Consider the following 27,995-nt stretch of genomic DNA (forward strand, 5'->3'; position numbering starts at 1 on the left):
GTGACTGTTTAGGGAGTTAATGGCTTGAGGAAAGAAGCCGTTTAAGTGTCTGCTGGATTTGGTGCGCATGGATCTGTAGCCCCTGCTTGAGGGGAGTAGCTGGAAAAAGTAGTGGGCAGGGTGCGGGGGATCCAGGAGGATTTTCCGTGCCCTTGTCTTGATTCTTGCAGTGTGCAAGTCCTCAAGAGTGGGTAGGGCGGTGCCAATGATTTTTTCCGCCATCCTAACTGTCCGTTGAAGTCGGATTTTGTCCTTTTTTGTGGCGGCCCCAAACCAAACCGTGATGGAAGAACACAGGATTGATTCAATGACTGCTGTGTAGAACTGACGTAGCACCTCCTGTGGCAGGCCATGCTTCCTCAGCAGCCTCAGGAAGTACATCCTCTGCTGGGCTCTTTTCAGGATGGAGATGGTGTTTGTTGACTTCCCACTTCATGTCCTGGGAGACTGTGATTCCCAGGAACTTGAAGGTCTCGACGGTTGACACAGGGCAGTTGTATAGTGTGAGGGGCAACTGTGGAGAAAGCTGTTTCCCGAAGTCAAGTCAAGTCAACAGTATTTACAGAGCACTTTCAAACAGCCATCGCTGCATACGTAGTGCTGTACATGGAGCAATTTAACATGCACAATAAAAAAAAGTAAGACAAATTGGTAATAAAGGCGGCAGAAAGCACCAAACAGTAAAATCAAGAACAAATCTAAGTCATGCTGAGTCGAATGCCAAAGAATACAAGTGAGTTTTGAGGAGGGCTTTGAAGATGGGCATCGAGGAGGCTTGCCGAATGTTCAGTGGGAGGTCATTCCAGAGAGAGGGACCAGCAACAGAAAAGGCTCGATCCCCTCTGAGCCTCTGTTTATTTCTTGGTACTTCTAATAATGTCTGGTCCACAGACCTGAGGCGCCGGGCAGGTGTGTAGGGGCGGATGAGCTCAGAGAGGTAAGGTGGCGCGAGATTATTCAGAGATTTGAAAACAAAGAGGAGGATCTTGAAAATAAGTCCACGATCATCTCTACAGTCTTGAGCGTGTTCAGCCAGATGTTGTGTTGGCTGCACTAGAGCTCCAGCTGCTCCACTTGTTGTCGGTACGCAGACTCGTCACCATCTTTGATGAGGCGAAGATCATTATTGCAGGAATATATTCATTCATAAGGTGGTAGACTTGGGTTTATGCATAGTGCAGTGGTTCTTAACCTGGGTTCGGTCGAACCCCGGGGGTTCAGTGAGAGGGTCCAGGGTTTCGAACTTCGAAGGAGTCTTTGCCATGGAGAGTAAGACACCGCAAATAAAAACGTTAATTAGTTAAGGCACGCCTGCTAGGCCATCACTGGCTGCAGATGATCACATGACATTGTCCAATCAGTGCTGTGGGACATTTAGTTCGCTTAATAGTCAACGTGCGACTATCGTGATATACGTCGTACAATAAAAAAGTATACTTATCTCTTGAAATTGCATTTACCTTTTTCTGTTTTTAATAAATGAGTTTTTTTACATCTTGAATGTATTTTTTAAAATTATTTCTTTATTTATCATTCATGAAGGGTTCGGCGAATGTGCATATTAACTGGTTCGGTTCGGTACCTCTAAAAAGGTTAAGAACCACTGCCATAGAGTAAACAAAGAAACACGTGACCTTTTTATTACGCGTGACTCGTCCACATCGGTCCGCAACCCAAGCGTTTAACCGGAAATGTTTGATTGGATCGTCGTATTTTGTTTATTGATTTTGTTGTTTTTTCTCGCGTTTTGATGAAGAAAACAATACCGACAAGATGTTAGCTGTCCTCATTTTGATTGTGTAACTCAAGACTTTATAGTCTCGAGGGCCTGGTTATTTATTTTATTTTGAAAGTCTCAGCGGCGGGATGTATATCTTTGGAATATTTTACTTTACCAAGATCTCGCCATACACCCAGTGATCGGCAAAACAACACAACAAAGTGGCGCAAAGAAACATGGCGAGCTCCGAAGAGTCACCAAGACGCCCCTCCGTTACATCCTCATCGGTGGCCCTGGAGGCCCTGTTTCCCGCCGGCACGTCGGAGCACACTTGCGGCGAAGGGAACCCGGAGCTCGAGCGACTGCGGGAGCGCCTTCAAGACTGGCTGTCGCCGTACGAGCCTGAGCTGCTGTGGCTTCAGCGGCTGCTGGTGTGGGAGAGGCCGCTGTACAGCATATCGGTCGCGCTCACGCTAAACACGTTATTCTGGTATGGCCTCGTCGAGGCACTTCAAGACGTGTTGACTGTCCCTTCGCTGGCAGGTCGTGAATGTTGCAGAGATGTGCGACCTCAACGTCAGTCGGGATGTGAATGGCAGGATAAAACGGTTAATCCCACCTTTAGCCGAATGCTAGCACGGCTTCGTTGGAAGTGTCGACACCGCCGCGTTACAAGTGTAACAGTAGTTGAACTGCTTTTACACGAGTGCGCCGATGAAATCAACCACGTATATTTGTGCTGATACAGTCAGTTCGGTTGTTTTTAAAGGCGTTCAACTTGATGAGCGGGCCTTGTCAAATATCAGCTGTCACTGATAGGTCGGCAATTGGCACGAAGCAACGAGGCGAGATGCTGAGGATACTTTGTAAAAAAATACATGGAAGAGGCGCTCTGTGTGTTGACAATTATGCCAGGTTTGCAATGAGGTACACAAGTTGCTAATGGGCTCATTGTGTGCCCTTCACAGGCTCCTGTCGTACACTTCCCTGCGCCCGCTATTCCTGTTGAGTGTGTCCCTTCTGGGGCTGATGCTGCTGGAGAGATGGAAGCCTAAGTTGCACACCATGACTAGTAAGAAGAAACATTCATGTTTCTGAATGTTATCCTCAAAATTGAACATTTGCGTATCCAATTTTGCTGCTCCAGTTAATCCCCGTGAATGTGGGAAAACATGTTACCACTGCGTAATGGTAATACACGATGTATGTAAAATTTTGTTCCAATGCAAAGTGTCCAGCTGCTGCAGCTGTAGTCACAATCAAAGTTGATATTTGGATGCCGAAGACATAAAATAATATAACACAACACATAACATAAAACACGGACAGTCATGCAATCTTTACCACTTATCCTGCATACGCTTTGTTGATTGAAGATCATTGACGAAAAAAGATTGGTTCACTTCTCCTGTCCCACATAAATCCTTTTCAATTCCAAACGGGGACTCTCAGTTCCGAATACCCAACCGCACTCCGCAGCGACGCTCCTCTCTCCTCATCCTCATCCGGTGGTTACTCAGCGCGTCGACCTCACAATGCAGAGGTACCGGGTTCAATTCCAGCTCCGGCCTCCCTGTGTGGAGTTTGAATGTTCTCCTCAGGCCTGGGTGGATTTTCTCCGGGTACTCCGGTTTCCTTCTGTATTCCAAAATCATGCATGGCAAGCTGAATGAACACTCAAAATTGTCCCTTGGTGTGAGTGTGAGCGTGGATGGTTGTTCGTCTCTGTGTGCCCTACGATTGGCTGGCAACCGGTTCAGGCTGTCCCCCACCGACTGCCCAAAGACGGCTGGGATAGGCTCCAGCACACCCCCTGACCCTTGTGAGGATAAGTGGATCGGAAAATGGATGGATATTACATCGTTAGAACAATGTGGCAGCATTGCGTCTGCTGATTGCATTAATAAGTTATCAAATTTAATGTCGGGCTTTGTAAAACTCTTAAGGCACTGTATGGTGTAGGCAAAGTGCAATATAAGTTTTCTTTATTTACTATTTAGGGCAAATTTTATTAATTCCACCACCCTCCCCTCAACCACTTTTAAATCTGTCATATTAAGGTCCAAATCCAATAGGGAAGTGCAAATCAGGATTTTTGCAGTGAGTCCAGCCCTTACTTTTAGCCAAAAATTCAACCGGTGTGACTGTGAAACACCTGCTTATTGGAAAGTACAGGGGAAGTTTCCTACATTACTATTGTTTTTTGTAAGCGTATCATGTAAAATAATGATAATTATGGATATAGAAACTAAACAAAAATGAATGACAAATGCATTCACCCTAAGTTTGAGTATAATAATCATTGAATTGAAAAGTGCAACCAACATCTTTTCAGGTTGAATTAACAGTTGGCTTACCTGCTTCTTCTGCAGGTTTTTTTCCCTTCATCCGAGGAATAAATACAACATTAATATCTAAAATAACGTGCAACCAACATATATATATGTGCGTTGAATGAACAGTGGTTGAACCTGCTGCGACTCTCATTGCAATAAACAAATAGTGCACTAATGTTTCGTAAAGGGTCCAGTGTGACCAACTATTCTTCAATGAATCTACAGATTTGATTTTTTTATTTTTATATATCAGTTTGCTGCTGTAACGGGTACCCTGCGAACACTGGACGGTTGGCATTGCCGTTGTGTAAAATCCCATATGGCGCCTTAGTGAGTTGTTGGCGAAATAGCAAGTGGCTTATTTGGAACATTTGTCATCATTGCAAAAGGCAAGTGTTGGGACATAATGGTGGCTTGATAAGCTTAGTTTAGCTTCTGCCATCCACCATGCTATTTTCTTGTCTGCTGGCGTGAGTCGAAGAAGTCACAGACAGATCAGCTGGATCGAGTAACATTTAAACATCTTTATCATTGACACTGCTTACAAAAAAAAACACACACACACACACACAGGTATGAAGTGTTACCTTTGAAATTGATCTTTGATCCATAAATTCCATCCAAAGGCTAACTGAATAGGACAGGTCGTTGTAGTTGGATGGTAGGAATAAAACTGATACGTCAACGTAATAGCTGAGTCTTTACTCCACTAGTATGTATACATCCTGTATTTTTATGCCGTTCATTGAATGCCCTTCATGAACCGAGCATTCCCATGTTTACACTCACCCTATAATAGATAAGGAAGAGCTATACAATCTACTGATACAAAGTTTCCTAAAGGTTTATTCTGAATACAATGTGTTACTATTTTGGTGTATTGATTGCCGTTGCTGTACAGTATATTGTATTGGATCGCAATTTCAACATGTTCAAATCTAACCTTGTTTTTTTCCTGTCTCCTCCAGTTCCACGGGTAGAGGTTTCCCCCATTCAGAGGTATGTGGAATGGAAATCATTTTGTGCTACTGATTATCCGTGTGTGCATGCGTGTGGGTGTGAGTGTGCATGTGTTCGTGTGTGTTTGTGTTCTTGTATTATCTGTTGCAACATGAACATGGAATATCAGAATGCATTTTAAACACCACCCGGAGAGAAATCTTGTCTCCCTCTCACTGTTACGTTTGTGTGCGTGTGCGTGTGTGCAGTGAATCGATGAGCACAAAGCAGTGTCTGCTCAGCGTTCCTGAGCTCAGTCACCACTTGGCGGAAAGTTACTTGACGTGTTGTCTGGTCCTACACGAGACACTGCAGTACAAACGACAGAATCACGGCAAGGTAAAACACACTATGGGTATTGCTCACATTGGAATGGACCGTAGGTGGGGTTTTTTTGTTTAGTTTAGTTTAGTTTAGTTTTATTTGTAATTTTTTTTTTGTAACTAACACTCATACAGTGAAACTCCTCTACAACGAAACCTACATGGGCGAAAATACCCCCTCCCCCTAGTGTGAAAAAAATCATGCATTAACACCATTCCCACTTTCCTACCCCTCTCCCCCTTGCTTATACGAAAACTTTTTCTCTGCTCTTGCCTCTCGAAGAAATTCACTCCAACGAAATGTAATCCAACAGCGACCTCTACTGCTTAGTTTGGAAACGGCAACAGCAACCACCACACTGGTTTACAGTAAATATTCCCATCTACGGAGTTCTTTCAAACGGAAATTTCTTCACCCGGACTAAAAACCTATGCATTTGTAAATTTCCCCAGTGTAGGACAAATAAAGGATATCTTTAATCTTTAATTAAAATTTCGACTACGATGTTACATTAACGATCAATTCATAACACTGGAATTTCCACTACCCGGAACCCGGAAGCCATACAGAAGCACACATTGGCACAAACACAAGCAAGTCCCGCAAGCAAGTCGATACTATGGAATAACTCTGCCCGTGCCGCTATTTACTCTCATTCGATACGAAATGGCGACATGTAAGTTACTCGAATACCATGATTTTTACTGGAATAGTGAACGATTTTAATTCGTTTACAGCTCCGAGTTTCCTGAACGCAACATACTGCTCTGCCATTGGCTTACCGAGCATCATCCTGGCTTCCGATTGGCCAGGGGGGAGCTCACTATCTATGTATGTAGATACTGTAGCTAGATCCATAGAAGATAGAGTGGAACACATCCGATTAGCTGTTCAGAGTAAATTGCTTGTGGCTGGACGGACAGTCAAATAAATGTTTCCTGGAATGCTTTACTTGTTATCATGCTAAAAACCTGACACTAACTGGAGCGCTAATTCGAGAGAAGGCGAGTTCCATCACGCTAACTATGGCCATCGAGGACTATGAAGCGTCCCATGGCTGGCTTTAAAAGTTCATTGCATGACATCAGCTGAGCAATGCTGTCTTGTGTGGCGATCGAGGGGAGGTCTAGTTAGAGACAGTGGGATGGTGGAAAGAAAAGCCACCGGCTCCAGGAAGTATTTGTTATTGTTAGATTCAGACGCAGCATGAACGTTGCATTGCTAAAATGGCTACAAAACGGACCTTTGGATGTCAAGCAGCTAAGACATGAAGCGCTCTGACGCTGGAAGAGAGGGTAAAAGTGATCAAAATGAAAGACGGAGGAAGCAAAATAAAACGCATTATCCAAGAAATTGATGTAAGTGAAAGTGAATGCTGATCGTAAATTTCGCAATTTCTTTCCCTTTTTTTCTTACTACAGTGACTATATGAAGTGTCAAATAAGTGTGTGCTCATATTTATGCACTATTGGAATAAAAATAAAGAGTACACATACGTTTGTGTGTGTATGTGTGTGTGTTTACATCTGAGATCAAACTTGCTACAGTGAAAAACCCCTGTTGTGAAAAATTTCTTGCTGCAACATGATTTCGTTGAAGAGGAGTTTCACTGTAGTTTCGTATGATTTTTATCCTCTGTGAGTTGACAGACATGTCGTGCACCTGCGGAGCTGTTGCTCTTTCACTTCTGTCTACCCTTTGCAGCTTGAAGACACGATCACTGATAATGTGATTTGTTTTTATTGAATTCATTTTTTTCCCAGTTCTGTGCAATGATGTGCAGCGGCTGCTTGGCGCTCGCGGTTGTCGGCCATTACGTTCCAGGAATCATGATCTCTTATATTATAGGTGAGTCACATTTTCTTTGAGATTCCATTCAATGTTTAATTACATTAACAATCGTTTTATTCATTGGGCCTGCAATGCAGCACTAATTTCCCTTGCTTTGAATTCCTTCAGGTCTTAGTGTAATTCTGTGGCCACTGGTGGTGTACCACGAACTGATCCAAAGGATGTACACTGGGCTGGAGCCCATCCTCATGAAACTGGACTACAGCATGAAGGGAGAAACGGAGCGTCGCAAGCATGACAAGAGGAGTGAGCGTCATCCGTTGCAAACAGTCTCTACAAATCTGTCGCGCTGTGCGGCTGTTGTTTGTGGCAGTTCTGTGTCCCAAGATTGACCTTTGAAAACACTTGTTTGTCTATGCAGAGGTAAAGAAGGAGGTAGAGGAAGGCGACGAGCCCAGAGCTGAAACTGAGAGTGAAAGTGAGGAGGAGCTCTCCTGTTTTGCCACAACGGTATGGCCCTCCGTGAACTCGATTCAAGAACCATGTCATGTCTGTACCCCTTCCCGTGGCCCATCCAAGTTTGCTTTTCCCTTCTATTTGGTCTGAGTGAAAGGAACATAACATCAAATGGGGATTTGAAGACCCCTGTAGGAAACTTAACATCCACTTGTTACGCACTGCTTCAATTTACTCCCCTTTGAGAGTGTGGTTTTGTCTCATTCTGCTAGAGTGTAGCTTTTGCTACCTTAACCTGAGTAGAGCCGTGGGTAGCGACAATTTTTCCAAAAAGCAAGCGTTGCTTGGGAAAATAAATGATCACGGTCTGATTGAAGTGTGTTTCTCAAAAATGTGTAGTCTTACTTCTGTTGTGTTCTCTGACTATACACTAGGTGGCAGTGTTTCGTTAAAAAATACTAATGACATGAAAAAGGAAGGAGAGGTCATGGCAACTACAGTATAGTGAGTTGTACGAACTACTGTTGTGTTGTTAATATCCTGTTAAGAACATATTTTGTTTGGCTACAGTTTGGCCATGTTATTTGACCTACCGACACCACTACTTCTTTCTTCAGACCTTGTGCAATTTCAGTGATCAGCATTCGCCTGCTTCAGAGACGCTTGCGAGCACTTGACGTGTCGGCAGGTAGATTTGAGAAAATGCAGGCGTCATGCCTGAAAGCCCAGCAACTCCAAAACTGCACAATGTCTGAACAAAGTGTTATATTTATGTTTGTTTGTTCATATAATTGTGATCCCGAAATATTAAAATGATTTCTATATTGTATTATTTTTCGTTGCTCCCTCCAACAGCCTGGCAAAACACCGTACGTTTAGCTAAACCTTCTACCACAGGATGGCCAAAAATTGAGAAATCTAAGAAAATAAAAATATCTGAAGAATAGAATAGAACATTTAATCATGCCTGGGTAGATTCATTTGCATTTACCAGTACAATATGCCTAATTTGTGGTGAAAAAACGGCCAACAGTTACAAGTCAAACATAGAAAGACATTTCCAAAACATAACACACAGACTCTGCTGAAAATTGTCCGGAGGGAGAAGAGGGGGGCGAGGGGGAAGCTTTTCGGAACTGATGCAGGAGGCCGAGGAAAAATCAATTTGAGAAGTGGATGAAGTCTGCAAATTCCACTACCTTGGCTATGCTTTGTGGCCGCTCGGGAAATAGTCAGATATGGGAAGCCGTTCACAGGCGGAAAATATTTGAAAGAGTCTTTCCTTGAGATTGCAGAAGCAACACATTGTTTCTTATTGCGGTTGTCTTGCTCAGGTGGACGTGAGGACTACGGCCCTGGCGATGGCCATCACCGACTCAGAGTTGTCTGACGAGGAGGCTTCCATATTGGAGAGCGGCGGCTTCTCAGTTTCCAGAGCCACGACCCCCCAACTGACGGATGTCTCGGAAGGTAAATGTAGGTTTGCATCAAAGTTACATTTGGAACGCTGCTAATATTGAACCAGCCTCTCCCATTAGAGGAAGGCTGAGAGGCCTGGCCGGGTTCACGCGAAAACACACGGAGACAAAAAAAAAAAAATAGGTGTGATCCTTGGGAACACAGTAAGTCCTTCAAATATTGTTATATGTCACCACTGTTCAGACCTGGATCAACAGAGTGTACACAGCGAGCCAGAAGAGTCCTATCTACGGGATCTGCCCGAGTTTCCCTCCGTTGAGGAGTTTCCGTCCTTGGAACACAACCTCCTCCGCTTTCCGTTGCAAGGTGACAGATCCCAGGCGAGCGCTCCCACAGAGGCCGAAGCATTGAGCCCCGCCAGCCTCCTCATCCAGCACCTTGCGTCCCCACTGCACTTTGTGAACACTCATTTCAACGGCAACGGGAGACCGCCTAGTGGCGAGGTGGGCGTATTGCCAGCCACAGGCGAAGGAGCAGCAGGTCAGAGAGGAGAGGGGGAGGCAGCTGCTGTTTCCCAGGGCACGCAGCGGTCACTTGAGGCCCTAAGTGAGGAGATTGTGAGCACAGCTATCTCCTCTGTGGTACAAAACACTTTGTCAGCGTTGCTACGCTCGAGTGAGGCCAGCGAGGAGCCTGTCCTGGCCGAGTTCCTCCCTCATGAATCCCCCCCAGGTGTTATGGAGACCTCCGCCCACCCAGCAATGGCAGTGCCAGGGCCCGACGAGGACCTGAAAACCATAACCACAGAATGCGTCACTGCTGATGACATGCACGATGATACACTCGTTGCTACCGAAGAAGAGGATTTTGAGCTTCTGGACCAAAGTGAACTTGAGCAGACGGATGAGGGGCTGGACCACAGCCCTGAAAGACTGCTGGCGGGGGGAGCCTCCAGAGCTCCACAGCATCAACACTAGTCATAGCTTCCCCTTTGCCCCCCACCCCCAGTCCAATGTGTTTTGTTTTTAATTTGTCCATTGCAATGACATCATACAAAGCAGTACAGCCAAAAGGTTTATCAAAGCTTCAGCTGTGTGAGCATTTTACATCTGGCCTCAAAAGCGTACAAATTTGCTTTGTAAGCAAATTTCCCGGGGCGAGTCAACCTGCTGTCAGAAGCAGATGTTCGTCCAGATGTTGTTACAGAGATTAGGATTCCAAAGCATGAGTATGTACTCTAAATGATTTCATTCAACTGTTAGATGGTATTATCAGCCGAGGGTAAATTCAAACATTTCTTGCACCCTTTTAATGTTTGGAGCACTGCCCAAATTCTAATGAGTAAAGCAGAAAAAAATATCTGCTTGGTTTAATTGAGCACATTGTGGTCATAGTTGCGCTTTCACTTGTTGCCTGGAAACGTTAACTTTGACAAGTTTTGGGTGTTGAAAAGAAGATTTTTACCCACACACCCACAAATGACTTAAAGCGCTTTTCTCTGTGGTTGATGCCTCGTCTTGACTTAATATTAGCGAGTGGAATCTATTGTTATGCCACATGTCATTGCTACGGGTGAGATTGAGTTCTTGTTGTCGTCCATCTTTAGCAACTAACCACGACAAGTACATTGCATGCCATGCATTACACATGTACTAACCCATGTTCAATTGCAATGTTTTGAGTTGGACGTTTTTGCTTTCACCGCTCAGTATCCAATTCTCAGGGGGCAGGGTGTATAAATTGGCTTTTAGCGTTATGTTCATTTCCCCACCTGTCCTCGTGAACTGTATTTGTACTAACTCCCGACTTTACCAGCCTCCCTGTGTATATTGCAGAAATGATTACAAAAATAAATACCTAAGGAATTTATATGTTCCGCAATATTCTGCATGTAGAACAACACGCTGCACAATGGGGGAGGGGGGATTCAGTTGAATGTTTCAGGTAAAAATCACTTTATTATTTTCCAATGAGGGGAAGACATGTTTGTTACGTCCTCATTTTCAATACATGCCAACTGTAAATGACAGACAGCTGATCACATATTTAGCAGTTAGCAGCCTAATTTGTGTTTGGTGGTTGGCAGTGTGCTTACCAGATTGCTTCTTGAACTATAAAAAGAGCACTTGTTGAACTGTTCACTTCAAGACTATATTTTCTAGGCTCTTTGGTTTTGCATAAAGTACTCAGTTTGGTCTTTTACATTTTGAGACTATCAAAAGCAAGAGATGCGTTTGCCCAGGCAAGGAGGTTTATTGTACAAAATTGGTGCATTACACTTTAACATTGCATGAGAAAGAAAGAATAAAAGAACAAACTGAAAAGCACGATGCACTAAAGCAGGGGTGTCAAACTCATTTTTGTCGCGGGCCACATTGGAGTCACAGTTTCTCTTGGGAGGGCTGTTGTGAATTTTGGGAAAACGTATAAATGTTTAGTCCCCTCCACATATTACATACGCAGCTTAACTTATTTTAAAAATCACAAGTCAATGATAATGACTGTTATTGTGGATTACATATGACCATTTGAAATTTTGGTTCACACATAAGCAAGCATGGAACTTGACATGCTTGATTTGCTTTCGCGGGGCACATTAAATGATATGGCGGCCCACATCTGGCCCCCCGAGCCTTGACTTTGACACCTGTGCACTAAAGCGTATCTACGGTGGCCTGGTTTTCCATGGATTTGTCAAAGTTTTGATCAGGCTCTTGGTTGACCTCTGTACTGGGTTCCTGGTTGACCTCTGTACTGGGCTCTTGGTTGACCTCTGTACTGGGCTCCTGGTTGACCTCTGTACTGGGCTCTTGGTTGACCTCTGTACTGGGTTTCTCTGTATCCATTTTTTTCCTGTGAAGGAAATCCATCATACATGATGTTAGGGGTGCTGTAGGTTTCAGGACGCACAAAAAAAGGTATCTCGGCCAAATTGCTTGCCTGAGATTACTTGCAAAAAGGTGAAGTTTCTGCTTCAGATCATCTCCAACAGTCACATCCGACACAACCGACCACTGGCCGTCTGTGAACGTCACTGGTACTGAAAGGATGACGTCGCCGGGGAGTTCGTAATGGTCTGCAAGTTGCCCAGATGTTCTAAATGTATGTGATGCACATTAGAAGTCCCCTACCTCCTTTTTAATGTTTCACCTGTGCACGAGACTCCCACAGAGAACACCTGACTCGGAGTCAAGGTCCCATTCCATGCCTTTAGGAGAGTGAGGATCCCATTGGCAGTCGACATGTCCGCTCCGCGACATGTCTTTGAGACTACGGCTGCCCGCTGAGAACGCACGATGTCTTGGAAGTCGCCCTCAACCCATTCTCTAAAAAACAAAGAAGGTGGTCAGTGGCTTTTAGGCAGAGGGTGCATGGTGGAATGTTGAGTGGGCCATTCTTGTTGTATATGTTAAATTGCTCCATGTACAGCACTTTGTATGCAGCGATGGCTGTTTGAAAGTGCTCTATAAATACTGTTGCGTTGAGTTGAGTGCTGTTTGACACCTCTTGGATGGTTGCCACTTGATCAGGTATGCCAGGTGGGCAGCTTGTGCTCAAGGGCCAAATTAGATTGTTGTTAGAGTCAGGTGAAGGGGGAAACTAAAAGTGGGGATAAACTGAGAAATCAATGCATGTGTCCAACATGTTCACATTTTGATGATTTAATCCAGTCGTTTAAATTTTCGAGATATGGGACTCTGTCAATCAAATGCAAAAGAGCAGTTTACCGCCACTGCCAATTACCAGTGCAACACTAAACAGAGCAATATTTTCTCTGTCCCATGAAATTTCAAATAATCCCCGTAGAGACTTCACAAACATGAAAAGAGACGAAATGTAAGTACTGGTACTTGAAGTAAATGCGATGACTAAATATTCTGTAAAATTGCTTTTTTTGTACCTCCTTAATATGTTTTTTCCCTCTGATGAAAAATGTATATGTCACATGGAACGGACTAAATCAGTTTTAGATCATCTTTTTCTGACTTTCATTGTCAGAATTTTCATTGTCTTATTTGTAATTGTGAAAACATTTGTCATGCCCGTGCAGTTTAAATGGTAATTATGCTCTGAAGTTGTCTCTCAACATACCGCACAGCCCTGTTACTAAAACATTGTTAGCCATCTAGCGGAGGTCTCGAACACCATTTGCGACCCTCATGATTAGATGTTGTGGCCCCGTTCTTGATATTTAAGTTTAATGTTAACGTGACCTCTCACAATTTTAGCTCTCATGTTTCTCTGGCTGTTTGGTGTGTGTGTGTGTGTGTGTGTGTGTGTGTGTGTGTGTGTGTGTGTGTGTGTGTGTGTGTGTGTGTGTGTGTGTGTGTGTGTGTGTGTGTGTGTGTGTGTGTGTGTGTGTGTGTGTGTGTGTGTGTGTGTGTGTGTGTGTGTGTGTGTGTGTGTGTGTGTGTGTGTTTGTTTTAATCATTTATGGGGATACTATAGCTCAGGCTCATGACAGTTTTTGGCAAAACAGAAGGAAAAGATACAGAGTCATGTATTTTTCAAAACGTTCCGTGAAGATAACGATTGGTGACAGAAAGAGCCAATTTCCAGAAAAAAAAATATGTTTTTTTGGGGGGATTTTCCTGTTATTGTTCTTGAGCACAGGGACACCCTGATATGTGTTCAATGCACCCGAGAAATCCTGTTGTGCTCAAGAAACCAGATGCCATTACTCAACTAGACAAGTTGAGGAGCATGCAAAGTACCAGGGAGATGCGTGAACTGGGTTGCAAATCTTGCTCATATTCAGAAGAACCGTTAATGTTCTGAAATATTGTTAATAAAAGATTGAGATGATTCAATTGTTTGTACTTTTTTTTGGTGCAAATTTAAATCGCTTTTTGGAGAAATGATTTTTTTTAGCCACACCTAGACGCTATCTCCAGCAGCCCCCACATACAATTAATTTGAGTTTCAATTCTGATCTAGAGGAAAATTAATTGACTATGGATTGACCTACGGTAAGTCTACCACATGAGCCATGCCATTGCTACTCTGAGTTTTTATATTACTGGTGGCTCCAAATGGCCGGAAGCCTGAATGGTTCCAAAAACAGTCAACGTTGACACAATGAGGCCTTTGGTAAAAGCAAAAAATAAATAAAAATATTATTACTACTATCACACCTAGGGACAATTTAGTGTGTTCAATCAGTCTGCCATGTAAATTTCCCCAGTGTGGGACAAATAAAGGATATTTTAATGCATACATGCTTTTGGAATGTGGGGGAAACTGGAGTACCCAGAGAAAACCCATGCAAGCCCGGGGAGAACATGCAAACTCTACACAGAGAGGCCGGAGCTGGAATTGAACCTCTGCGCTGTGAGGTCAACACACTAACCACTGGATTACCGGGCCACCACACAATTTTTACATGGCTCTAATTCAGGGGTGGTCAGATCCTAAGAGCCAATTTTTTTACTGTGTTACTGCAAAGAGTCACACATGCATGCACACGCGCGCGCACAAACACACACACACACACACACACACACTCACACACATGACCATGCACCCGCGCATATTTGCATGCACGCCACGACGAGCAACAGCCGGAGCGCCTGAACATAAATGAAACAGAAAGTGACAAAAACACATCTTTTTTTCCCCATTTCTTGTTCTCACTGCTCGCGGTCGACTTGGGACCGGTCCGCTGGCTCTTGGTCGATTGCGATCGACGTATTGGGGCACCCCTGCCTTAAAAATAGAAGTAATTCGCTAACTAGCTTAGCATTTAGCACTTAGCGCCGTTGTCTGCGGATGAGTGGTGATTCAGTTATCTGATTGGTTTCCCTCTATGGCAATCAAATAAGGGGATTGCTGATTGGCTGACGTTGTACGTTCTGTGTATTAAGCACCGTTGTTGAATGGCAGCGTCATCGCCGAGGCGTTTTCCACAATTGTGTGAAAGTCCGAGAGCAGCATTGAGCCAGCCAAAGAGCCTCATACGGCTCCCGAGCCGCGGGTTGGCCACCCTGCTCTAATTTATGTCAGGTTATCGGCCATGGTAGTGGATTTTTTTTCCCTTTTGTCACACAAAAACCTGGCACTTAACTAGGGTGTGCAGACTTTTCATACACAGTAAAGCTAGGTTTGTTCTTGACCACTTGGCATAGCAGCTAGCCGTTTTTTATCCAGGTAACGTTACAGAAAAAAGGAAGAAAAAAACCAAAAGAAATCGTTTTTTCTCAAATGTTGTGTGCCTAAATGTTTCTGTGGTAGAATAGCTTCCATTTCCGGTGAGTATATACTGTTGGTTTGCTCACTGACCTGTCGTAGATAATCTCGAGCACTGGATGGGAAAAGAAGGGCGGCCCTTTGATTGGTCCATCATAATTAAAAACATTTGCCCTCTGCAGATCTATGTAGAAGCTGTCTCCAACATCTCCCCACACAATGACGTCTGTCACCTCTGAAGCGGAACACCACACAGATGCTTGGAGTGCTGACAAGCGAGTGCGCAAAACATGTAAGCGGTGTTGCTACCTGAGGTCCTCACTCGGAGCTTGTTGGCGATGGCGGCTCTGGCTTCATTCTCCAGCTGAGTTGCGACGGCAACAAAGCGACGGCTGTCAAGTGAGCACGCTTTCAGTAGAAGTGAGCATCTGAGGTTCACAAGCGAGCCGCCGGACACAATCACCTTCACGTCCCCATTGGCCCTCTCCTCAATCAAGCGCCCATATTCAGCGTACAGGGCTGCCAGCGCTTTTATCGTCTGTTGTTGCTCCACATCCGTGGCATTGTTGCCTCCAGACCAGTGGTCATCCAATAGGAGGATGATCTCAGCTTTCTGGAAAGCGTCTTTGAGATCTGTGTGAATGGTCACCTGTCCATACGTCAAGACAGATTGTTTGTTTGTACTACACTTGCGGCGTGCATCGCTTCGATAAAAGACGTTGTATATATACATATACTGTACATATGAAAAGGAAAAGAGAATTAAGATTATCTGCCTGATGGAGTAGAGGCAAAGCCAGATCTTCCGTCTCCATCTTCAGTGACTCGAGTTCCTCCTCATTGCCTTCCACATCCAGGAGGTGAAGACTTATGGCAGATGCTTGGGAGAGCACCTCGGTGGAGAGCAGACTGGGGATCAGCATGTTGCAGGTTGGGTTTAGAGCGCTGGGCGAGTACAAATCAGGCCAATGAGTTGGACGCACCAAACACATTAGCACCACGTCTTGTATGTACTTTTCACCTGCTGATCCATATGTGAAGGGGTTGGATGAGACTGGCCCGATGATGTGCCTCCAAAATCAGGGTGATCTTGGTCTCAAGGTTTTCTTCTGCAATACTCTGCATCATTTCTTCAGACATGTCTGATGTGATGTTGTAGTAATTCTGGCGGTAAGGAACAGTGCATGACGCATTTATTATTATTATTTATTTACAAACAGCGTGCTCCACAACATCATCGGGTAATGTGTCAAATACAAAGTAGGAGGCCGACCTGACAGTGCTCTAAAAAGTCATCAAAGCCCCCTAAGAACACGCCTTTGCCTCCTTGGTGCACCAATTCTCTCCACACCAGAGGGGACTCTTCATGTTTCCAGCCATTTTTCATGCAAGTGTCTTGTAGCCAATCCTGGAGACCGGTGAGTTGTCAATAAGATGCCAAAAACATACTATTTAACATAGGAAAATGGTTATGTTTACCTTCCATTCATCTGGGAGGATCGAGATCTTGTGAATGCGGAAATTTGGCAAAGAACGCGCCAATCGGTCAGCTAAAAGTTCTGCTTTGGCATAATATGGGCAGTCCGTTCTGCCTGTGGGAAAACATAAACGTGTAACTTGGCCGATTCCAACTTGAGCACCGCTGTCAAACTCAAGGCCTGTCGGTTTGACACATCATTTGGCGGTGAAACTAAATGATGTGAATCAACTTCATGTTTGTTGCAAAAATACCAAAATTGCAATTTGTCTTCCCTTTTAAAAACTTTGGGATCCTGTATTGCCAGCATTTTTGTTACTGATGCCCCTTTTTTGAAAAATAAATATCATGTATACATTGGCGAGAACAAGAATTTGGTGCACTGCTCACGACTCTGAAAGTGCTTCTAGATGTCTCATGTTGTAGCTGTATGTTTTTTCTCTTGCCATGTTTTTTTTGCACCTACCTATGTTAGTGTTTTTTTGCTGTAATTCATAGTCACGGTTTGTATCAAATGTGTTTTGGGTTTTCTCGTCACTTTTTCGACAAGCTATATCCGGTTATATTTTTGTCCTTGCCTTTTGCAAGAGTTTTTGGTGGTTTCGTTTTTTTTCTTGGTGTTGCATCAGCATTTTTTATACTTTGCCAGTCTCGTAATTTTTTTGTAAATAAACTTTTTGTCAATCCCGACCAAATTTACGTTTCTTGAGTCCTATTCTTTCAACCTTGAAAAACTGAAAATTACGATGTGGCCTATGACAAAAATGAGTTTGACACCCCCATCATAGAGGGATGAATATACTTTCAAACACCACATTTTCAGATTTTTCTTTTTTGTTCAATGGCTTCCTTCCACTTCACAAAAAAGCCACTTTGAGTTGGGTATCTATCACAGAGTGATAGATCACCTGTGGCTCCTGAGGCTCATGTGGCTTTCACCCACCTGCTCTGGCTCTCTGTGACTTTGGAAAATAAAAAGAATTAAATTTAATTTCAAATTACTTTGTTCGTTTTTAAAATTTAATTCAAAATGTAAAAATTAAGTTACACGGAATGCTAAATGTTGGGCCCTACATGATACATAACTATCTAAATGATAACAGGGATGACGCTATACTGGGGATAAGGGCTACTTTGGCACCTATAGGCCCAGTAAAGCCCTCCAGCATTTTATTTGATACTGTATTCTTAAATATAACAAATATTTGGAAATACCCCCCCCCCCCTTCATTCCCCTCCCCCAGCCCACCCTACACCTCCTATGTACTGGATCGACCAAGCCCCCCTTAAGCACCGGGAGAAAAAGAACTCTTGGGAGCCGTGCCCGTGTTGACAGCACGTTCCCCACACCATAAAATGAAGGGACAGATGAAGAAGGTATTCGTTTCGCTGGATAATTTAAATGAGGGTTTAATTTCATGAATACAAGGAGAACTCAAATAAAATGTTATCTCTAGTCTGTGGTTGTCGTCCCATGGCTGTTCAGATGACTCCCAATAAAATAAATTAACGATTGTGGTTGAAACTTGCACGTCACATTCATCAACTTACCAGCCAACACAAATTTAGCCATTTCATGAGACGACTCTGGCTGTTCGGGCAGAAGGCGGTGCAACGCACAACATAATGGAATGGTTTCTGAATAAACTTCGCTGAATAAACTTCGTTTTCGTTTGCCCGTTGCTCGGTAACGGGATGTTCAACAGTGGATGAGACCGGTAGAAACGACACATGGCGACCGTAAAATAATTTACATTTACATTAAAATAGTGATAACGTTTTCGAATTAATTTAAAACCTTATAATTAAATTAAAACATTTACTTTGCTGAAATTCTTAATTTTGCTTTACATATGTTGTATCGTTATACAGTACTGTATCGTTATACAGTATTCGGACACCAAGAACCAGCAGGTAATTATCCTGTTTCCGTTTCCAGGGGGACCGATTCAAGCAGTGCACACATCTCGATGAGGCATGTGAGAACGCAAATTAGCTATAACAATTTAAAAAACATTAACATTTAAAGTACAGTCTGTTTGCTGTTAAATGAAATGACTTTGAGTTTAAGGCAATGACGTGGTGGACTTATTATTTGTCGTTTCGTAAACATTAGCATGTAGCATGCAGTCACAGGCATTTTGCTCGTTGCTGACCTTTCAGCAGAACCACAGTTCGACACGAACGGTGAATCACTCGGCTAAGCAAAATATGTCATCGGTAATTAGTAACCGTGTCTTGATATTTTGAAGGCACTCACAATCTTGGTGGACAATGTCTCTGTGGTTGACGCAAGAGGTCATGAGGCAGTCTCTACGCTCCTGCATCTTTTCGGTCAAATACTGCAGCTCTATAGTGGCAATTTCGGGCAAGAACTCATGGTCCTCCAAACAACGGTTGGCACACACTATTTGCACTCGGCAAATCAATTCATGGCGGCGTTCTAGTTTAAAGAGTTCCGTGAGGTTCCATTCGCAGGATGCCAATTTGGGATCAGAAGAAACTAACGTTGGTCTGACCCCAGTGGCGGAGTCCTTAGTTCTGGATGAGATACACCACCCCATAGGCCAGAGTCAGAAGGGGTCCCCATTCTTTGAGCTCCTGCAGCACTGTGGCTCTCCATCAGATGTGCTTGACCTCGGCCAACAACATGCGCCCACCCCTCAACAACTGAGCAACTGCCTCACACATATGTGGGCCAGCATCAAGAAGATGTCGGATGAACAGAGGCGATGTGAGCTGCAGCTGATGTTCGAGCATCCTGCATTTGACCAGCTGTTGCAAAACATCATGGCCAATGTAGGGTCCATGCAATGTGAAGACATGGCATACTCTCTGTTGGCTATGGTGAATCTCGGTGTGCCTCAAAGGAGCCGTGTGATCCAGCTGTATCTCCGTGCCTGTCAGGTACATAAACATCATGCTAACCTTTGTTTATTCTCCTTCATTTCATTCCATAATTGTTTACTTGTTGTTCACTGACAGGAGAAGTTGAATGACTTTGATGAGAAGAGTCTATCCATTTTGGCCTCCTGTCTGGCACATATGGAGAGCACCCCCAATGTTGATGCACTGAAACACGGCTTGAGGTCAGCCTTATTAAGTCGTGTATGATAGTGGTTTGGTATTAAAACAATATTGTGCTCTTTTGTGTTTAAACTCTACCATTCCAGATCATGTCGCATTGTTTTGTTATTTTTATGCTACAGGCTGGTGGTTGAGGAGCACCTTCCCAGGATAAAGAATGTCGTGGCGCTCCAGACTGTGATGCGCCTCTTGGGGAAAGATATGTCGCTTGACCTCAAACGGAAACTTGAGGTATCTTTCCCTCTGCTTCTACGTTGAGATTGAAAGCTGAATTTACACAAATCTGTTGTTATTCAGTCTTGTGAAAGACACTGTTTGTGTTCTCTCTCCCTTTTTTAAAATCTGTGATTGCATCCAAAAACAACTTTTCGTTCTTTTTTTTTTTCTGATAAGATTACTCAAAAACTAGACAGACAGATCCAGGTAGCTTTTGACGAATTCCCTCGCACCCCTTAATAAATGCCCTGCACATGTTTGCCATGTTAATTTTTATCACCAAACATTAACCCGAATCAATTGAACTTTCAGCAAAAGGCCTTATCGATGATAGAGCGGTTCACCCTTCCCAACGCACAGTATATGATCTTCACCATGGCCAAGATGGGCTTCTATTCCAAACCGCTGCTGGATATCTGCAGTCAGAGAATTACTGGTATGATCAAGTGTTAATTTCATTTCATTTCATTCCAGTGAACTCATATTACCCGGTAATCATAAAAATTCAACATCTTGCTTTTGACCGACCTGTTGTACTCGCTTGTGATTTGTGCAGATAATCTCCATGGAGTCCCATTTAACCGACTGTTAAAAGTGCTGTTGGCATGTCGAGAGCTGCGCTACAGAGACTTTAGCCTGCTCACTGGCATCTCGGACTACATTGCCTCCACATTCGACAAATGGAGCCAAAAGGAGGTAATGCCCTTTGGTTGATTTCTGACATGATGACATTTTTTTTTATTGTTACTGTTTGAAGTTTATTGTTTTGTTTTAGTAATTAGGTGCTCCCAATATTTTTTAAATGTTTAAGTGAACTTTGTTCCGAATGGCTTACGATGGAAAAACGTGGTTTTGAACCGCAAGGCCACTGTTTAAATTCCTTTCTCAGCTTGTAACGATACTCACATAAGGTCAAACAAACTTGTCAGTCAGATTTGATCCATTAGACAGTTCAGCTCAAAATGGCAATGGTCGAGATGTTTGTGGTCGTGCTTAAAATGTAATCACATCTTCCCTCATTCTTCTCACTTCACTCCAGGTTCTCCTCTTCCTCTCAGTGTTTGAGAGCCTTGCCTTTTGTCCCACTCCACTGATGGCGGCATTTGCTCAAAGAGTCATCACCAATCCAGATACTCTGAGCCTTAAAGACCTTCTCTGTGTCCTCAATGTGTACGCGTCCCTCAACTATTGCGTGCAGCATAACAGAGAGCAGTATGTTCTTTTATTACACTTTGATTTCTCGGCCAAAACACAACAACAGACATTTAGCTGTGTACGACTTTCATAAAGCTGATGCTCTGGTGTGTTGCTCCAGGTTTCTGCAGAGTCTCAGCAAAACTCTGGACTTCTACCTGCCCAGGATATCTAGTTACGAACTGTTAAAGGCTTGTTCTTGTCTGTGCCTTCTTGGCCACTTCCCATCCTTGCCACTGGAGAAACTCCTCCGGGGTCCTACCCTGGAGGAGCTGAGTAGCAGAGGTCTGGGCCCAAGTTGTTAAATCAGCAATTTAAAAACACCCCCCCCCCCCCCATATATATAATAATTAATCTGAATTTTCTTAACGGCAGCAATATATCTCAGGAGACAAGAGCAAATGTTTCAGACAGTGCACCTATGCCTCCATCTTGAGCAGCCTGTCCTCCCTCGGCCACTGAGTGTCCCCGCAACAATGCTGGGAGAAGTGACATCCAGCGGTCCGCCCGTCAATCAGCATCTCTCGCAGCTTCTGCGAAGGTTGTTGTCCGACCAAGCAGATGTAGCGCTACAGGAAATGGTGGTTGTGGAGAACTTCTATTTCATAGGTAATCAAAGATGCATTTATGTGTATCTGTTATGATAAATCATATAAACACTGAGAGAAAATAATGTACTTAATTTGATGTATACAGATGTACTTGCTTAACAGCATAATTCAGTCTGGCATATTTATTTATTTATCTTATTTTTTTGGACTGACTGTTAGATGCCGTGATAACCAAACGTGTGGCAAACCAAACCCCCAGTGAAGAAACACCAGCACAAAGGTAAGATATGTGTGTGAAACCGTCCATTCTGCTTCCGCTTATTCCAGGTTGTGATGCCAGGGCATGAGTTTATGAAACATAAAGGCCCAGACGTCACTTTTCCTGACACTTGAGTTTGCACCTTTTGGGGTACTTGGAACACCCTTCTGTCCCCGTTCTTAAACGTCATCTCCTCGGTTTGCTCATCTGGAGGCAATGTACTGTGCATATTGTCAATGCAATGACCCACATTATCCACAACCTTGAAGAACTTCAGGCGGATCTCGCCACCTCCACCGCGCTGCCACCGAGGTGCTTGTGTTATTATCATTATCTTTGTTTTTGGATGTAATGTGGATGAAAAAAATCTATTGGGACCCCGCCCCCCATGTCCAATTTCTGCCAATTAAAAAAAACGGACTAATTTCAGCCGATTAATGGGCTGCTCTAGAATTGAGGTCTTCACAGTTGCCACTTGACATCCCTAACTCCTGTGGCCAGCAATGTGTTCAGTTATTCGCGCCCCAACGACCACCTCACAACCACAACTCTGGTCGGCCACCCCAACAATGGAGGCCGTGGGTGACCAGACTAACCCTCCAGTGTGATAAGGTGACAGCTCCAAGATGTCCAAGAGAGCAGCTTGTTAGAGTTTTTAAATGAGTGACTGACCTGTGACTACCCTTCTTCCGAATGTTACAGAAACCCTTTTATCACTGTTCTAGAATGGCAGTTCTTTGTCCGCCTTCCTCTGCGTTTTGCTTTGGGTCATCTCAACCCCGAGGTCTGTTGGCTGTCAAACTCCGCCATCTAGAGATTTTAGGGTATATTCCAATTACGGTAAGACCTTCCCTCTCCCTACCCAGTGTTTTCCTTTCTGAACTTTGACTGTAAATTTCCCCATTGCGGGACAAATGAAGGATATCTTAATCTTACTCTGTTTCAAAACCAGTTGTCACAATAAGATATGCTGTATTGCTTGAAGTTTGAAGCTCCTTTTCCCAAATACAATATACCATTGTACTTAGTGATCCCATCCTCTTCAATCCCCAGATAACAGGACAGGAGCTGAAGTCTGAAGAGAAGGCCACGCAACTCCTCACAGCACGAATCTTTCCAGAAAGGCCAGCCCCATGCATGACAATCAGTATCTGATCATCTGTGCCACTGACACTAAGGTTAAAGGTTTGAAACCTCAGCCCAGATGACCTGTGAATATGCTACCAATTGCAGTTTAACCCATTAGCGCATTTGTACAATCTCCAATTCCAAAGAAGTAGAAACCTTAACAAAATACGGACAAAATGCAGACCGCTCGACTGTTGAGCAACTGAAATTGTACATCAAGCAAGAAAGGGAAAGAATTCCACCGACAAAGCTTCAACAATTAATGTCCCAAGTTACCAAACACTTATTGAATGTTTCTAAAGAAAGGAGTAGTAACACCGTGGTAAACGTGCCCCTGTCGCAGCTTTTTTTGGATTGTGTTGCAGGCATCAAAATGAGTGACTATTTGGGGAAGGGGGCAAATCACAGTATGAACATTAAATATCTTTGGTGTACTCAATTGAATACTGTATAGGTTGAAAATAATTTTCAAATCATTGTCAAGCCATCCATCACAGGTCTCGAGACAAACTTTTTGCACTGGTTGGTCTTGTGCGCCCAACTTTTCTTCTTTGGTATATTAGCACAAAAGTTAGGTGCAGCCATTTTTCCCTCTGCGTCGCATTCAACACTGTAGTTTTATAGGTTCACCTATTTTTTGTGACGAAATTGCTGCAAATATTTAACATTTCGTACCATAGAATGAAGAAACTCCTTTCTCCCGCACCCCTCGAAAGGCTGGTGACACCGATGCAACCTCTTATGGGGTTTTTTTCAGTGTACTGTTGGGGGAAGAGCGGCCTTTTTCTTCCTCCGCGTGTTCGTTAATTTCGGATGATGAGGATGTTGGTTAACCAAATAAAGGCTGGAGTCGATGTACAGTATCTTGAAGAGTTTAATTTTCTTTTCTGCAGTTTACGAATCGATTCGGGCTCCTGAGAGTTTCAGATCTCGTCAGAAGAGCTTAGAGAAAATACAGTCATGAGATTATATAGAGACAATATGATAATGAGAGGCGGGGAGGTACGCCTCTCATGCAAATCCTGGAAACAAAGAAAGTAACATGACATCTGACCCGGTGTGGCTGGAAGAAGTTGGGAGTGGTGAAGCGAGACCAAACCACCACTACCCACCATTTGGTGTGATGGCAAGTTCCAGAACCCCACCGTGCATCCGTCCTGAGATGAGAGTTCTTCCCAGGGGGGCTTAACAGCAATCAGAGACCTACCCAAGGTGCGGGGGTACAACAGAGGACACTTGGGGGACCGTTAATCAACCAAGGAGGAAGAAGATAAGATTCAACACTACATACGTTGTTTTAAGTGTGCCAACTGATGTTCAGGAAAGAGACTGGGGATCATTAGTACTCATAGTAAGGTGCAGTCCCTCAATAGCTGCAACACAGAAACTAAAGATAACAGTTCCACGGACAGCTGGGAGCCACAGTCTCTCCAACATATCATGGGTTATCCTCGGGGCCTCGTCCCAGTGGGACATGCCCGCAACACCTCACCAGGGAGGCGTCCAGGAGGCATATTAACCAGATGTCCGAACCAGCCCATCTGAGCCCCTCCCGGAGTTCCGCGCTTCACATCCTTTCCTCTGCGGGAGTTGCCTGGACAACCTGCAAAGGAAACTCATCTCTGCTGCTTGTATGTAGGACCTTGTTCTTTCAGTCACGACGCACAGCTGGTGATCATAGGCGAGGGTATGAAGGTAGATTAACCAGTAAATTGAGCGCTTCGTCTTTAGGCTCAGCTCTCTCTTCACCATGACGAACCGAAACAGAATCTGCACCGACCTGCCTGTCGATCTCCCGGCCCAGCCACTCCTCACTCAAGATCATCATCACCAACCTGGCACTCAACCCTTTTCCTACAGAGGATCCCACTTTTAGATTTGGAGGTGCAAATCATTGCATTCTGTTTTTATTCTTTTATTTTGTTTTATTCAACGTCCCAACTTCATTGGAATTTGGGATTGTATGATGTATTCAAACCGGGATATAGACGGAAAGCTGACATATTTAACTGTCAATTAAAATACAGGGTGTCTTTACCATTTCAAAAATTTATGAAAAATGCAATTGATTAGATATTTTATTCAGATTTGATCTATTGTATTCAGCATTCATTAACGTTTTTTCTTGTTACCTCTTAATTCACTTCTACATGGGCACCATTCGTTGCATGAAGCACATCAAGACGGTCCTCGATTTCTTGCCATGTTCGCTGTGGCATAGCCTCATCAATTGCAAATCCTTTGCTTTAGGTCAGTAATGTCCCTTATCTTGGTTCGATACACGATATCTTTAACATAGCCCCATAGAAAGAAGTCCAGGGGAGTGATATCTGGTGAACGTGGCAGCCAAGGAATTGGCCTATCCCTTCCAATCCACCGGTCTGAAAATGTTTGATTGAGGAACCCACAAACATGCAGTCCACAATGTGGTGGTGCAGCATCTTGCTGAAAAATGATGGTTGGGTGAAGGTCATTCAGTTCTGGTGCCACTTATTCAGTTAAAAGGTCACTGTAAACATTTGCAGAAATTGATGTCTCGTTGAAGAAAAATGGACCAATTCTAAACAAACAAACAGGATCCCTGAAACATACAAATGGGGTGTGAAAAAACTTTAATAAACATTGAATACAATAGAACAAATCTGAATAAAATATCGAATGAATTGCATTTATCGTAAATTTTTGAAATGGTAAAGAGACTTTATGGACACCCTGTACTATGGGCATGTAACTGATTTCTGCTCCAGTTTCTAGTGCAGATTTTAATGACATGAATGTCATGTACCGTATATATGCGACGGGCTGATGGTTGCAGCCAATAAAATGTGTTCTTGCACTACTTTTGCACGAAGGGTGTGCGTAGCAACAGTTTTGAAGCAGCCACATTTGCAAAAGGCAGGAAACTTGTGGTACAAACAGGAAACTTTGCATGCTGTGTTGTCTTAAAAGGGATTTTGGTATATAACAATTCTTTGATCTTCCTCAGTACTCAGAAAACAAACTGTTGCTTCAGTTTCAGCAGAAAGAAAAATCCTCAAAATGAGGTCATTGCAGTATTTAAGATAAACTCATTTTAAGGCTTGTAAAAAGGTCATTTGGTGATGAGAACAGGAAGGGGGGGGGGGCATCTAAAATTGTGGCTACCGAATTTAAAGAGAACCCCCGAGTGTGGTTATTTTTTTCTTAACACCACCACCTGTTTCAACCACAGGGGGGTCTTCCTACTACAAATGTATGAATGAGTGTAAGATGCAGGAAGTTTTTTTTTTAATTTTGCACAATCTCAGCTGTAGCTGCTGTAACTCAAAAAAATTGCCTAAATTATAAACCAAGCTTGAAGAAGGCACACATTCATAAAATAGGGCAGTTGACTATAGAGCAAATCAAAAGTACAGTTGTTGAGTGTTGCGAAAGCCTCTTTCCCTCTCACGCTGGCTGGTGCCTCTAGGTTTGGTGTTTATGTAGTCGTTTTGGAACTGTTCCTGCCTCACCTTGACCTGCAAACATGTCAAAAGAAAAACTAAATAACTATACTGCACCCAAGGCTCACATGGCAGATACTGTAGATATGCCACAAAAATAACGTGATGCGGCCATTACACCTAAAGTTTACATATAGGAAAATAGATTCAGTCCGTTTTTTTACAAATTATTTTTATCCATCCAGGTGCTATCTCCCGGTCTCTCTTTTAGTCCATCGCTACGGTGGTGTAACTTGTCTTTAGTTTACATACTGTCTACTTATTTGGATGCGACTTACCCTGTTGACCACTGCAATAATGGTGATAATGATGCTGTAGACGCAGAGAACGCCAAGCACAGTGATCCAAATCCAGAGGTAACCATTGCCCTCTTTTGTTTTCCCACTGCTGCATTTGTGACCTAAGAGAACCATTTGAATATGTGCAGTGTGTTGAATCTGCCAAGTGTTTTCTGCTTACCCTCGACATGCACCAGAATCCCCACAGCGCTCATCTCTGTTTTCAAAGGAGGTGGGAATGTGACTGTGCCCTCACACCTGTAGAGTCCGCCATTTTTGGCCATCTCTCCTGTCAGGACAAAGCTGACTGATGTGTTGACCTCACGTAGCATCAATTCAGCACATGGGTTTGGTTCACAATCCACCGTCATTTTGTTGGAGTTGCATTTTTGGGTGTGAATCACTTTTTCATCTTTTCGAAGCGCAAATGTCAGATCCTCACCAACCAGCATCGGACACGGGACATAGATTGTGGCCGGGTTATGTTTACACACGGCTTGTAGTTCATCTGTTCAGGAAAATGTCACTATGATCCATAGTTTTTCATCCTCACACATTGACCCCACAGCCCACTCTAACATGAGTCAATGCTCAGAATTTACTCTATTACTGGTAGTTGGAATGAGTCATTCCAGTATGAATAGTAGTTACAATAAAAGCCTGTGAAGTACTTACATTTGCAGGGACACATGCCCTGTATTGGGTTAGCCATAGCGATCATGGACCCCAAGATTATCCGAATCACCCAGGCCGTCATTTAAACCTTAACCGGTGGGAAGAATTTGCCTTGTCTTGTTCCCTCAATTCACAGTGGCAGTTTGTCTTCAAGACATCCTGTGACTGTAAACGCCTCCTTAAGTTTCCTCTCTCTCCTCGTGTGACCTGTGACCTACGTCACGAGCGCGCAAACATGCAAGGTCAAGAGCTCCACAGACACACAAATGTACATTTCGGTTTTTCAAGTCTGATACCTTACTTTGAGGAGTACTGTTGTGTCTTATCAATCGTGTCTATATCTTGTGCAATGATATGTTCCCTAAAAAGGTCAAACTGTGTGTTTTTCTCTGAAACAACTGATTATGTGGTTTCATT

The 27,995-nt window shown here is 43.6% G+C and overlaps 5 protein-coding genes across 12 annotated transcripts in view; 2 read left to right on the plus strand and 3 right to left on the minus strand.

The window, feature by feature from the left end:
- The window catches only part of rpl31 (ribosomal protein L31), a 237,082-nt gene that overhangs the window by 129,516 nt on the left and 79,571 nt on the right, over positions 1–27,995 (minus strand). The window lies entirely within an intron of this gene.
- retreg2 (reticulophagy regulator family member 2) lies at positions 1,668–10,914 on the plus strand. 2 transcript variants are annotated; one of them, XM_052058763.1, is made up of 9 exons: positions 1,668–2,210; positions 2,689–2,792; positions 5,025–5,055; positions 5,265–5,394; positions 7,143–7,227; positions 7,339–7,476; positions 7,592–7,680; positions 8,961–9,102; positions 9,289–10,914. In XM_052058763.1, the coding sequence occupies exons 1-9, from the start codon at positions 1,957–1,959 to the stop codon at positions 10,020–10,022; spliced, it is 1,707 nt and encodes a 568-aa protein (XP_051914723.1). In that variant the 5' UTR covers positions 1,668–1,956; the 3' UTR covers positions 10,023–10,914. The 2 variants fall into 2 exon arrangements, with proteins under 2 accessions (XP_051914723.1, XP_051914724.1); XM_052058764.1 differs by having other exon boundaries at positions 1,673–2,210; positions 8,961–9,096.
- Positions 11,279–18,397, minus strand: mdh1b (malate dehydrogenase 1B, NAD (soluble)). 7 transcript variants are annotated; one of them, XM_052058782.1, is made up of 11 exons: positions 18,260–18,397; positions 16,711–16,823; positions 16,505–16,639; positions 16,253–16,395; positions 16,008–16,176; positions 15,695–15,880; positions 15,541–15,595; positions 15,325–15,466; positions 12,196–12,371; positions 11,986–12,121; positions 11,279–11,898 (listed from the first exon to the last, which is right to left on the minus strand). In XM_052058782.1, the coding sequence occupies exons 1-11, from the start codon at positions 18,279–18,281 to the stop codon at positions 11,700–11,702; spliced, it is 1,476 nt and encodes a 491-aa protein (XP_051914742.1). In that variant the 5' UTR covers positions 18,282–18,397; the 3' UTR covers positions 11,279–11,699. The 7 variants fall into 7 exon arrangements, with proteins under 7 accessions (XP_051914742.1, XP_051914740.1, XP_051914739.1 ...); XM_052058780.1 differs by having other exon boundaries at positions 11,279–11,768; positions 11,841–11,898; positions 15,541–15,880; XM_052058779.1 differs by having other exon boundaries at positions 11,279–11,768; positions 11,817–11,898; positions 15,541–15,880.
- fastkd2 (FAST kinase domains 2) lies at positions 18,637–24,006 on the plus strand. Its single transcript, XM_052058752.1, has 11 exons — positions 18,637–19,615; positions 19,694–19,797; positions 19,918–20,026; positions 20,324–20,447; positions 20,568–20,707; positions 21,051–21,223; positions 21,327–21,490; positions 21,581–21,814; positions 21,976–22,036; positions 22,741–22,855; positions 23,069–24,006. Exons 1-11 carry the CDS (start codon positions 18,983–18,985, stop codon positions 23,168–23,170), a joined length of 1,959 nt encoding a protein of 652 aa, XP_051914712.1. The 5' UTR covers positions 18,637–18,982; the 3' UTR covers positions 23,171–24,006.
- Positions 25,749–27,759, minus strand: si:dkey-1h24.6 (uncharacterized). Its single transcript, XM_052058932.1, has 4 exons — positions 27,579–27,759; positions 27,085–27,411; positions 26,904–27,025; positions 25,749–26,640 (listed from the first exon to the last, which is right to left on the minus strand). The coding sequence occupies exons 1-4, from the start codon at positions 27,658–27,660 to the stop codon at positions 26,527–26,529; spliced, it is 645 nt and encodes a 214-aa protein (XP_051914892.1). The 5' UTR covers positions 27,661–27,759; the 3' UTR covers positions 25,749–26,526.

Source organism: Hippocampus zosterae, chromosome 2 (assembly GCF_025434085.1).
Source record: "Hippocampus zosterae strain Florida chromosome 2, ASM2543408v3, whole genome shotgun sequence".
Lineage (NCBI taxonomy): Eukaryota > Metazoa > Chordata > Actinopteri > Syngnathiformes > Syngnathidae > Hippocampus > Hippocampus zosterae.

Coding starts and splice junctions, on each gene's coding strand:
- retreg2 (XM_052058763.1), top strand. CDS start 1,957: ATGGCGAGCTCCGAAGAGTCACCAAGACGCCCCTCCGTTACATCCTCA. Junction 2,211..2,688: donor ACGCTAAACACGTTATTCTG/GTATGGCCTCGT, acceptor TGCCCTTCACAG/GCTCCTGTCGTACACTTCCC. Junction 7,228..7,338: donor CATGATCTCTTATATTATAG/GTGAGTCACATT, acceptor GAATTCCTTCAG/GTCTTAGTGTAATTCTGTGG.
- mdh1b (XM_052058777.1), bottom strand. CDS start 18,281: ATGGCTAAATTTGTGTTGGCTG. Junction 16,396..16,504: donor ACTTTTTAGAGCACTGTCAG/GTCGGCCTCCTA, acceptor CCTTACCGCCAG/AATTACTACAACATCACATC. Junction 15,881..16,007: donor CTTTGCCTCTACTCCATCAG/GCAGATAATCTT, acceptor ACGTATGGACAG/GTGACCATTCACACAGATCT.
- fastkd2 (XM_052058752.1), top strand. CDS start 18,983: ATGTCTCTGTGGTTGACGCAAGAGGTCATGAGGCAGTCTCTACGCTCC. Junction 20,448..20,567: donor CTGCAGTCAGAGAATTACTG/GTATGATCAAGT, acceptor TGATTTGTGCAG/ATAATCTCCATGGAGTCCCA. Junction 20,708..21,050: donor ACAAATGGAGCCAAAAGGAG/GTAATGCCCTTT, acceptor ACTTCACTCCAG/GTTCTCCTCTTCCTCTCAGT.
- si:dkey-1h24.6 (XM_052058932.1), bottom strand. CDS start 27,660: ATGACGGCCTGGGTGATTCGGATAATCTTGGGGTCCATGATCGCTATG. Junction 27,412..27,578: donor GGGCATGTGTCCCTGCAAAT/GTAAGTACTTCA, acceptor TTTCCTGAACAG/ATGAACTACAAGCCGTGTGT. Junction 27,026..27,084: donor GATTCTGGTGCATGTCGAGG/GTAAGCAGAAAA, acceptor TGGTTCTCTTAG/GTCACAAATGCAGCAGTGGG.